Source organism: Semicossyphus pulcher, unplaced genomic scaffold (assembly GCF_022749685.1).
Source record: "Semicossyphus pulcher isolate SPU_LCO1_2020_fin unplaced genomic scaffold, fSemPul1.0.p SCAF_12, whole genome shotgun sequence".
Lineage (NCBI taxonomy): Eukaryota > Metazoa > Chordata > Actinopteri > Labriformes > Labridae > Semicossyphus > Semicossyphus pulcher.
In genome coordinates this window covers 24110855-24123318 of record NW_027211626.1, presented here as the reverse complement: position 1 = coordinate 24123318, position 12464 = coordinate 24110855, and the positions used below count along the sequence as shown (strand labels likewise).

General features: G+C 39.7%; 1 protein-coding gene across 1 annotated transcript; it reads left to right on the top strand.

The window, feature by feature from the left end:
* Nucleotides 1–388: 388 nt before the first annotated feature.
* Nucleotides 389–12084, top strand: hells (helicase, lymphoid specific). Its single transcript, XM_069658557.1, has 23 exons — nucleotides 389–657; nucleotides 1085–1182; nucleotides 1509–1627; nucleotides 2000–2122; nucleotides 2223–2264; nucleotides 2350–2383; nucleotides 2513–2571; nucleotides 2660–2701; nucleotides 2829–3056; nucleotides 3813–3995; nucleotides 4128–4271; nucleotides 4730–4926; nucleotides 6014–6107; nucleotides 6336–6497; nucleotides 6977–7119; nucleotides 7251–7395; nucleotides 7639–7722; nucleotides 8345–8464; nucleotides 8749–8865; nucleotides 8992–9151; nucleotides 9685–9781; nucleotides 9895–9971; nucleotides 11526–12084. The coding sequence occupies exons 1-23, from the start codon at nucleotides 650–652 to the stop codon at nucleotides 11612–11614; spliced, it is 2565 nt and encodes an 854-aa protein (XP_069514658.1). The 5' UTR covers nucleotides 389–649; the 3' UTR covers nucleotides 11615–12084.
* The last annotated feature ends 380 nt before the right edge of the window (nucleotides 12085–12464 follow it).

Below are 12464 nucleotides of genomic sequence, written 5' to 3'. Positions count from 1 at the left end.
TTTAAATATTTGTACTTGTTAGAACATCCTGCTGCCCGTATTTTTTTTTTCTAAGATGCAGCAATATCTATACCCTAATCATTCATCACCCTATTTTCTATGCTATGGTTTCGTCCTAACTGGCGCGAAATGAAATAGCCCCGCCCATAATAAAATGCCGTGCTGCATCAAGTTATTCAAATTCATGGTAGAAAATGGCGGAAGTAAGCGGGTTTGCCTTCAAAGTAAATGATAATCGCAACCTCTCAAGACACTTCCTTAGTGAAACGTTGCTTAAGCCGCTTTATTTTGAAATGTACTGGCCGGATGCGCAGTGCCCGTTTTTAGCTATTCACCTTCGTTTCAAACACACGCTGTGCTCGCTGGAGAGTGCGAGTGTCGAATTCAAACCACTACCAGCCTCATTGCAGACATATACACAGTTTTAGAGAAAGTGTTTATTTTTCTTCAAAATTTTTCTGGGATATTTGCGGTCCTGCACCGTCAATACTGTAGCATTAGCACTGGCCAGACATCTTGGCCAACTACTTCATAGAACTGTATGACTATTTGAATAACCTGCTTGTGTAGCTTCAACTCGCGACAAAAACGACTTTTGTTCAGCAAGAAAGACCTCTTCTAATAGCACTAACTTTTGTTTTTGGCAACAATGAGCTGGTAAGTTTAAATAACCTTGCCTTAATTGTTTCTTGATATGTCTCAACTCATTGCAATGTTAATGTTAAGCGATTTATCATTACATTAGTCAACACCGTTCTAAACTTAACCTCCTTTACTTTATATTAAAGGTTGGAACAGTAAGGATATGTAGGATGGATTAATGTGCTTATTTTCATTTCATGTACTTAGTCTTTATTTCCGTGCCCCTCGTTAGTATCATTAATAACAGCAGAATGTGTTTCAAATTCTAATCTTAAAGTTGAAAGCATTTACCGTTACTTACAGCTAAGTGAATGCTTTACAGGCGAAAAAATTGGTATCTTTAAAGTTTTTGACATGTGAATGGAGTTAATCCCGCCCCCTGTAAACCAGCAAGAAAAATTAACCCTCTGTATATCGTTTGTGTTCTTCCGCTTTCTGACAGCATAAAGGAAGAATCTCGGAGTGCTTCCCCTCACTGCCCCAAACCAGACGAATCCCAGGAGCCTCTGGGCACATCCATGGAGACTGGAGCTGCAGAGGGTCAGTCACAAAGGACTATGACCCCCAGGGGCCCCAATGGAGCTTTCTGGGGGATTATCATGAGCCTAATCCTAGTTTAATTAATGACATGTCACTCTAATGTCTTTTATGGTTGAGATAATGAGGCAACATCATAGTTTATCACATTAATCTTCTTATTTACATCATTAATACATTTCCAGCAAGAACAATGTGTCATGTCATATCCAATCACAACTTTGAAGCAGTGTGAAACTTGCTATAGGTGAAATAATAATGAACATATAAGGCTTGCCCTACTTCATATGATGTGCTGCATCAGCTTGACTGTCGTTGTTTCGTTACAGAGGTCAGTGTGAAAACTGAGAATATGTCGTCTGAAGTGGTCATCACAAAGGAAATGGAGGAAGAAGAGAAGCAGGCGATGAAGGAAGGGGAGAAGAAAGAAAAGGAGATGATTGAAAAGGTGTGTTGCTGTCAGTTCCTCAGGTTGTGTGCCCCCTCCCTCCCTTTTTAAAGCTGATTTTGTAAAATTAGATCATTTCTAGGGCTGGTTATGGAGTCATCCATAGCACTGAATATCAAAAAATTGCAGGTACCCCAAACTGACAACGAATGTCAGCTCATAATCTTGTTATTCTTTGATTAAATAGTTCCTGGTTAAATTAATAAAAAGTATCAATTTATTTTTCCGCGACTTCCAAGACTTTAAAGTGTTTGTGTTAAGACAAATTTGACATTGAAGACTCTCTAGTAACCAATATGTTAAAATAATATCCAGCCTTAACTTGTCTACTGTCTGTCTTTACTGATTTTTCTTTTTCCATGCTCACCTCAGGCCCGGGAGTCCTGGGAGAGGGATTCTCATGACATGCGGTTCAAGAGGCTGCAGCATTTGCTGCAGAAGAGCAACATCTACTCCAAATTCCTGCTGACGAAAATGGAGCAACAACAAAATGAGGTACATGTGTGGTCACGTCAGTCGGATCGGTGACTTCCTGCCCCGTGTTTGCATCATGTACAGGCTGAGTATCTTCTCACACCTCTGACTCTGTTTTCAGGAGAAAGTCAAGAAGGAGAAAGTTGAAAAAAAGGGCAAGAAGGTAAGGGAAGTTTTAGTGAAAAAATATTTTAGCATACCGTTCAAATACTTCTTACCTTATTAATATAAAAATACTTGTGTTTTAGATGCCAATCACAAACGGTGCAGAGCCTGAAAAAGGTAAAAAAATATTCTGGTATTTGATTTAGTTCTAAATATTTTATACGAGAAAGTTTGAAGTTGTTATAAAAGCTTCACATTCAATTCAATTCTTTGTAAGGTTTTTGACTGTATTCCCTGTTTGAATAGATAAAAAGAAAAGGAGAAGGGATGACGACTACAAAATAGCAGATGTCATGTCAAAAGAAGTAAGTTTTCATTTCACTTTCTGTCTGATCTAAAGATTTGGCATTCAATTATCTGCTCACATTGTTTCCTCTTGATTTTGTCTTCCAGGAAATAATGTCACAAGCTAAGAAAGCAAAAGTGGAGGAAGCGGTAAGTAGATAAGATGTTTTAATAATCCAGAGGGAGAAATGTCTGGAAATGATAAAACAGGTTTAAATTTGACTAACTTAAGGAATCACTCATGAACACATAAAACAACGCGTGTGTTTGATATCAGGATGACTCCCCAACTCAAAAGAAACTAGAGGCTGAAGACATCGAGAAGATGAGCGATTCCAACCAAGACATCAAGAACCGTCTGTCGGAGGCGGTGCGAGACAACGCCAAGCATCTCCTGCATCCTGATAGGAAGGTGAATGGCCAGCCGGTCCCCGCTCAGCAGCCGCAGGTCTTTACTGGAGGGGTGATGAGGTGGTACCAGATCGAAGGCATCGAGTGGCTGAGGGTGAGTAGGGCTATACCAAATGGTTTATTTTATTCATCAGTTGTTTGATTCCTTCCCTCACACTGCCAAGTACTTTAGTGAAGTTATTTGTCACTCAAAATATTTGAAACCTCAAATAGATTTGAAGAAATTTGAGTTTCAAAGTTCATTTTGACCTTGAGAACAGCAGTTCAACGATTGGTCCACTTAGTGCAAAGCTTTCGATCTTATCACATTATTATCCATTTGATGGAGTTTGTCTGATCTAAATTGTTTATTTATGTATATGACTTCAGAGCACATGAAAAGGTTGTTTTCAGCATAATGTTTCTGATGTCTTAAATCATTTGTGAAAATTTTTTAATTTAAAAAGATTATCATTGCAAAGTCATAAACAGGAGAGAAACCAATTTCAATCAGACTGCTCTTTAATTGAGCACATTCTCCCTACTGAATAGTTCTTTCAGAATGATGTTCAGTGCGTGCTAACTGCCACTACCTGTGTTTCCCATGACTGTTTTACTTCACCCAGTTACTTATTCAAATACAGCTTAAAAGTGTCTTAATTATTTCCCTCCTATTCTTTACAATGAAGAAAAGTGTCTGTTACAAGATTTACAATAGTTATTTGGCTATATGTGGTATTTAAAGTGATAAGAATAATAATTTAGGGTCAGTATATCCGGGTCACATTACACAAGCCCAATAAGTCTCCAACAGTAGGATCAAGTGTTTGCTGCAGAGTGTAAATGGCCTGTGTTGCCTCTGTGATGTCAGATGCTGTGGGAGAACGGCATCAATGGGATCCTGGCTGATGAGATGGGACTTGGTAAGACCATCCAGTGCATCGCTCACATTGCCATGATGATAGAAAAGAAAGTGATGGGCCCCTTCCTGGTGGTGGCTCCTCTCTCCACTCTGCCCAACTGGATCAACGAATTCAAGCGCTTCACACCTGAGGTACGAGGATGTATAACCGAGATAACTTCTTTTTGTCTGACTGGTCCCTGAAACACACATACAAACCTCACATCAGCGGTGTACGTTGCTGTCAGACCAATAACACCGAGTCTGACCATGTCATGTTCCCAGATGTCTGTGCTGCTATACCATGGCCCCCAGGCAGAGAGGGCCAAGCTGCTGAAGCAGATCCGCAGGCCTCAGGGGCCCCTCAACATGTGTCCCGTGGTCGTCACCTCCTTTGAGATCTCCATGATCGATCGGAAATTCCTACAGGTAAGATGCCAGCTCATCCTCCACCAAACAAACAGTTAAAACATGAAACATGCAGGCTCTCCAAGGTGAAGAATACTTACTGTTAACCAGATGTAAGATTCACTCTCTCTTTTATATTATTAATGTTATTTTCATTGACTCATTAGCTCCAAATACTTTGCCTTTTTTGGTTATTAATCTAATTTCAATAAAATTTGCCAAATCCTGCAGATGTGCTGTTTTTCTTTGTCACATCTGATGATCTGAATAGTTTTGCACTTTTGTTTGTCACCTATAGCAAGCAATTTGAACATATTGAGCTGTAGGAAATTACTGCAGGCCCCCATCACTATTTTCTATTTACTATTTTAGAGACAAAGAAAAAAATCTTCACATTAATCGACAGTTTCCCTTTTATTTTACTGATCAACACATGAGTGTTGTATATTAAGCCATATCATGTCTGTTTTCTGCTCCAGCGCTACCAGTGGAAGTACCTGATAGTGGACGAAGGCCACAGGATCAAAAACCTCAACTGTCGGCTGGTCCGGGAGCTGAAGATGCTTCCCACCGACAACAAGCTGCTGCTGACAGGCACGCCACTGCAGAACAACCTCGCTGAGCTCTGGTCCCTGCTCAACTTCCTCCTGCCAGAGGTCTTTGATGACCTCAAGAGGTATGAAGCCACAACAGTTTTATGTATTTTATTAAGTCCCTTTTTTTTGCTCCAACTTCTAAACAAAAAAACTAGAACATGATAATCATTGGAGGATGAATTATAACTTATTTCAGTGTATAACTGTAGCCACTAGCATTGGTGGGTTCAAAATTATTGAAAGTGTTGAAAATAGAAGAGAATTGTCTACCAAGGGGAAAAGTGGCCCATGTGCCAATCATTAAAATGCACATAACAAGATTGAGTTGTTAAATACACAAAATGTAAAAGACCTTAAAACAGATGGAGGCTCACTGTGTGAATAAAGGCTTCGACTGTGTCAGATGAAAGTTGTCTATCAATAGACGGTTCTCCTTGATAACTCTGCATCCAAATTCTCAGTGAGCGATTCACTGGATGGGGCCCAATTCTACCACTGTTATGACCATAGATTGAAGAAAAGTAATGGACATATTCACTGTGACCCATTGGTTAGTGGACCTCTGTTTTGAAGCCTTATATTTTGCAGTATTGCCATCGCCATCTTGTTTTTTTGGAGCCAAAAGAGACATTATTTGGCTGAGAGGATAGGTATAAATTCTTCCATATCCTGGTTTCACGGGTCACTGTGATAGCGACTTATCAGTCACAGGAAGCATAGTATTGCATCCCCCTGTTAATTGTCTATTTTACTCTAACGTAAATCATAGTCCCATTTAAACAAGTGATTGAGACACAAAAGAAAGATGTTTACGGAGATACTGAACCACGTTAAAAGTATGCTCATTTTCTGGAAGACTTGCATACTATCAGGCTTTTGTTGAAAGCAGTGGAGTCATCTCCTGCTGGTTACGTAAAGAAAATAAAGTGTACAGGAAGACACCGAGTGGGACAATATTTCAGTGGACCCAAGTTGCAGTTGAGTGACATGCCACAGTGTGATCAAACCATCTGATACGGCTCTCTCGGAACTTATGACAGAGAAAAAGATATATATACCACAACTGTAGAGTTCCTGTTTATACTGTTTGGTTTACTTGAGTTGCTAATTGGTTAGCTTTAAGTCGTTGCTCCGGTTGAACCTTTTGTTCACATGTTTGCTTTGTAGTTTTGAGTCGTGGTTTGACATCGACACCCTCGGCGAGGCTGAGAATGTGGTGGCTGCTGAGCGCGAGCAGAACATCCTGAGCATGTTGCACCAGGTCAGTACTCCACACTGTGCAAATCATAAGCCTGTTAGCCTCACTTTACATGCAAACATGTTTAAGTGTGTTAAATAACATGGCTTTTACAAAGTTTTAAAATCCTCTGTAATTCATTTAATTTATTAGTGCATAGTGGTTTAAAGCACCTTTGGTCTCATCACATTTTAATTGGTTTCTGAAGAGATAAGACAAAGTATATTTTCTAAAAGTTTTGTCTTGTTTCAGATCCTGACTCCGTTCCTGCTGAGGAGGCTAAAGTCAGATGTGACACTGGAGGTTCCTCCGAAGAAGGAGATCATTGTCTATGCTCCTCTGACAGCCAAGCAGGAGGCTTTTTATACTGCTGTGGTCAACAAAACCATCGGCAAGATGCTGGGCCAGGAAAAGGTAACGTGATATAGCATGTCCTAACGTGGGGGAAGGGTTTGGACTTTTCAATCACAGAGTGGAACTCCTACAGCTTCAGTGCCACTGTCCATCTATAATGTAGTTCTGTAGTTATACAGTTCACAACACGTTTGTCAATGTATTGTTTTGTGCTGAAATTAATAAGTTGATATTTGTTAATTGCAGATGTTTCAGTGTACGTTCTGTACAATTCTTGGTGTACGTTTTTTTTAAATCCAAGATTGATACCTTCTTAAAATGTTTTATCGGTTGTTCTCTAAAGTAAGTGCTTTATACGTAAATGTCTTTGTAAAGCCTTTTATATCTTAAGCAGTGCTCTAACTGTTGAAGCATCAGTTTCTCTAGTTTGACATGAGGAATGTATTTTGGTATGCTTTTTTGTTGGGGTTTTTTTTTAATGTAAAAATGTGCCAGTAAAGGTTTGGAGATTGACACTGCCTGTTTTTTTGTTTTTTTAGACGGAGGCTCCTGTAGCGTTAACATCAAGTGGCAGGCCGAAGCGTCGCAGTAGAAAGGTGGTGGACTACAAAGAAAGAGACGGAGAAACACCTTATGACTTGGAGAAATATCTGGAGAGGGTCCGTAAGGAGCAAGAGCAGAGGTCAGCACTGCGAACACAATTCTCAGCTGCCGATTAAAATTATTGCATTTAATTTAAATGTTTATGGGAAGGCCATTACTCAGCCTGTGAGTACTATTTTTTAACCTTTGTTGTCCTCTTTTCTCATCCAGCTCCTCTCCAGTGCTGGATGTCCAGAGCCCACTGGACGCCCAGATCAACCTAAAGCTGCAGAACATCCTCATGCTGCTGAAGAGGTGCTGTAACCACCCCTACCTGGTGGAGTACCCCCTGGACCCTGCCACGCAGGAGTTCAAGGTAATGCACGGTCACCTGTACTTTTTCTGTGAAGTAACATTGGAGGTGCTTTTTGGAGTGATGCCAACGTTTGAAAAGAACTTTAAAAATGATTTAATTTATTATCAAACTGAATAAAGGTAGATTAACAGGAATTGAGCTGATTAGCAGAAAGAAGTACAAATGGCACGATTCCCTGTTAATGTTTTCGTATCATTTGTTTACCTTTTCCACAAACTGAACGTCCTGCTGGCCTCCCTGCAGATTGATGAGCAGCTGGTGCAGAGCTCTGGGAAGTTTCTCATTCTGGACAGACTGCTGCCCGCACTGAAGACAAGGGGACATAAGGTGAAACAGGACGCTAGAGGAAAAATATGTAACTCACTGTACTGAAATATACTTGAAAGTTATTGTCAGACCTAACATTAAACAAAAACAAGACCAAAACATTTATTTAAAAATATCCAGATGCAAGGAAACTTTTGGCTCAAAACACTTCAATCAATTAATAGTGCCCATTCTGCTGTATGTTAGGGAGATAAAACCCACACACGTGTACAGTTTGACCGATGGGAAAAGTGTCCACTTAATTAAACATACAAGTGGACCCTTAAAACATTTGTTGGCTCATTTTATTATTAAAATTGCAACCTTACTCAATTTAGTGCTAATTGTCCTATTTTATGCAGTAAACAGATGCATTGTATTGTCACAGCACAGAGTAGCATTTCTTCAGCATTACAATACTAAATTTCATTGCTGTTTTGTCACTTATTTTACAGTCATACAAAAATATTTTCTTGTGATGTTGATATTGAACTTTGAAGCCATATTGAGATGGATAATATTTCAATTAATTGTGCTGCCACATTGATACGTGAACAGTCCTCTGCCCTTGCTGGTTGTTACCTTTTAACTTTGTCATGCCCGCATATCTCTGACTTGTGTGCGATTGGTTGTTTTGGTCCAGGTTCTGATCTTTAGTCAGATGACGTCCATCTTGGATCTTTTGATGGATTACTGCTACCTGCGGGGCTTCGAGTACAGCCGACTGGACGGTAGCATGTCGTACGCCGACAGAGACGAAAATGTAAGTTTTTAACACGTTCATGAAGACGGTGCAGATGTACTATAGTTCTGTATACTGTAAAGCATTCAGAGCAGGTTAAGGTGGAGATCTCTGATCATACTCTGCTCAATGGGAGAGATAACGCTCTGAGGCTCTTGTGTGGATCCAGAATAAGCAAGCAAGACTTCTGCTGCTTTCAGTAGACTTTTTATTGGTTTCTAATTCGTGCTGGGTACTTCTAACACCTAATTCATTAGAAGTACACATCCTGACTTCTACATAACCAGGCTCTTCTTCTCCTCCAGATGACAAAGTTCTCCAAAGATCCTGAGGTGTTCCTGTTTCTACTGAGCACCCGAGCAGGAGGACTCGGGATCAACCTGACAGCTGCTGACACTGTCATCATCTTTGACAGTGACTGGGTGGGTGCAGATTAAAAACACTTGTTAAGAAACTTGTTCCTAAAACACTATGACCATATTAAGTGTTACCTGTAAATCTATTGTATTAGTAAGTCAGTGTGTGGTGACGCTTCCTTCCCCTTTCAGAACCCTCAGGCAGACCTGCAGGCTCAGGATCGCTGTCACCGCATCGGGCAAACCAAACCTGTGGTGGTGTACCGCCTGGTCACAGCAAACAGCATCGACCAGAAGATCCTGGAAAGAGCCACTGCCAAGAGGAAGCTGGAGCAGATGGTCATCCACAAGAGTGAGTGGCTTCACTTCTATTTAGATATACAAGGCCCCTGCTCTATAAACTGCTCCGGTAGATTAGTATTATACGATCTTATCTCACACAACTTTTGAATTGGAAGCACTTGACCAAGTGTAGATGGAATAGGGCTGCATTGATTTTGTTGTTTTGTTTTTTGTCATAAATGATTATGCTGCTGATTATGTTTTTTAATAATAAAGAATCAAAAAATCATTGAAAAGATTTGGAAAATTGACAATCTCACAGTCGTCGTATTTCAACAGTTTTTTGTGTTTGAGGTCTCTTGATTCTGAAACAGTTGTACAGTTGTAACTCGCGGAAAAAGTGGGTACCCTCACACTGTAGAAGCTGGAAGCTCGAATCATCAATGTCAAATTATGTCTGTTTCTAATGATAAGTAACAGTTGATTAATCGGTCAAGTGACATTGACATTATTAATCGTAGATTTACTTTCTAACTGTTTTAGATTTTTTTTTTTTTTTATATATTTTGCAGATGTTTTTACATTTGTTGCTTTCCTCTACAGATAAGTTTAAAGGCGGGAAGGCAGATCTGAACCAAAGCAAAAGCTGCATTGATCTGGACGAGCTGATGGACCTGCTCAAAGCCAGAGGCACCGAGAAGTAAGGAGTCCTCCTCTACTCAAACACAATGATCAGAGGATGTAGGGAAGAACGTAAAGTTGGTGGGTCATTGCTTAGACTCAACATGTGGCTTTGCTTTTTGTCCTTTTCAGGGAGGTGAAAGCGTCAAGAGGGAAAGTGATAAGCGACAAGGACCTGGAGGTTTTGCTGGATCGCAGTGACTTGCTGGGTGAGGAGGCTCGTCGAATGAGGGATTGGGGGGGCAACATAGGCCAATAAATTCAGTCCCCACCAACAGCCAACAATAAAATCTGTGTAGACAATATTGATGAGAGACCAAGCCTTGTGTGAAACTGTAGAAGCACCTAAAATGTTATTTCTGTAACTCCTTAAGGACCCTTTGTATACAGAATCCAGATTCAGTCAGAAATACAGTGTCTCACTGTCTGCCAGAAAAAGAAGGTTAAAACATCCTCTTTGGCACAATACACTTAAAGAGCAACTTGCAGTTTAGAGACCACAGTGAATCAATATGTAGGAAGATGATTCAGAAATAATATTTTTAAAGAAATATATGATTTAATACTCTACAGTGTACTTTTTCTTATATTTCCGCATTGAAACAGACAACCAGATGTGACGTAACAGAAGAGAGTCCCGCCGATTGGCAGATTTAACATGAATAAATATGGATCTAAATCCCAGTCTTTACATGATGAAGATGTCAAGATGATGAAGATAAAAAAAAATTGTTAATTAATAAACATATGACGGACCACAGGCTTATAATTATGAGCCTGTTAGGCGTCAAAGAGACCAGGAACCAGGATGAGGAGGAATAACGGCCACAGGAGAGACATTGAGCTGTAGTGCAACGAGAACCAGTACATAAAGGGGCAGGTGTCGTGATGAATGACCGGCGTTAGCTAGCGATATCTAACAACTCATTTAGAAGACTCTTATGCCAAAGCGACGTACATCTGAGAGTTGATACAACACAAACCGCTTCAACTGTGATCGGACACTAGTGCCGACTGTGCCGACAGGGCTGTGCTGGCATCACAACATCACAAAAGATTAAATGTTTTTATCTTGTGTTTTAGATGCACAACTACACAGAAAGAAAAAAAAAAATCTAATGCTTAGTCACAAATTCTTCAATACAAATTGTCATTTTTTTATGAGCATGTGGGCATTTAGGTAATTTCAGAAAAGGATAACAGAAACACCTTTTTAAAATGACTTTAGAACTGATTATGCAATTTGCTAGCTGTTTCAAGAGACCAGTGAGCCACATTCAGTGCTGCAAACTGCCCTGAAAGTTCCTGCCCAGAACTGTCCCCTAGAGCCAGGGACAATGTTGGTGTCAGATGTAGACCCAGGTTCCTCCAGGGGAAACGCAATAAGGGTTTTGATTAAATGGAATGATATACTGCTGTCGCCTCACTAGGTGAATTCAGTTTCAGTTAATGCTGATATGTTTCCAAAGAGAACAATATTACTTTGCAGAATAGTTTAAGGAACAAAGTGGAAATGTTACTGTGGATTAACAGAATAACTTGGACATTAAGAGATAATTCATCGTTAAACTGGTACATAGTGTAAAAAGTACATTTTTCCGAGGAATAAAAAATGTATATGCTCCATTGACTATAAGCAGTACAGTTTCTAAAGACGACTTACAGGAATACATTAAGATCCACTTTTATCTGTATTGAACAGGATTTAAGCTGTGGTCTTTAGCTGTTTTACTTGTGAACTGAACTTGTATTTGTATTTTCAGACAAAGAAAAGGGGAGCATGAAAAAAGAGAAGGTGGGAGTCTTCAGAGTGATTGATGCCAAAGAGTCATCCGAGATCGCATTGACCTGAGAACACTTGAAATACTCAAGATATAAACGAGAAACCACTGTCCATCTGGATAAAAGAAACTGAAGCTGCACACAACTGCTGTCACCTGTGGTCGATACTGAAATTTAAAGAAAATATCCTGAAACTGCAGTTTGTAGACTTTAAAAAGTGTATTTTTCTTTTACTTTCTTAACTGCCTTAAAAGTACTGTTTATTGAGCTTTTTCTTTCATTGCATATTCTCCCTGGCAAACTATCCTTGGACACTTGAACCTGCCAGTGACGCGTAAAAAACACAACATTGTACTCATGTTAGAAATTAGACCAGTACACTAACAGGCTTTGAATGCTCTCCACTCTCACATTCAGGATGGCGTTCACAATAAGCATTATTTTTCTTTTATGCTCACTCAAAGCCTTCTAGTTGTAAACATGCTGTGTCTATGCACCTGGTTATAGAGACCAAGCTATCGTAACATTGTTCAGTCTGATTTGTCCCCATTTTTTGGCTATTCAAAACAGATGATCTGTATTGTCTTAATCAATGTTGTTATCAAAGCACTTTCATGCAGGTGAAGCATACATGTTCTTTGTCTTTTTATATAAATAAACTATGATTTCATATCTTTATCCATAGTTTTTTTTCTCTGTGTTTGCAGAAAAGTACTGACCCCCTCCATTTAGTAGAGATGATATGATATAGGCAAATTCGTTTGTTTTTATGTTTTGTCTTTACAGTTCGATATAAACTTGATCTCAGGCCTTTGACAGGCTGATGGAGTGAAAGTTTACGTCACAGAGGTGTGACGTCACTGCCCAAACGCGCACAAATACTAGCGGTTGCTATGTTTTGTCTCCAGGTGCATCATCGT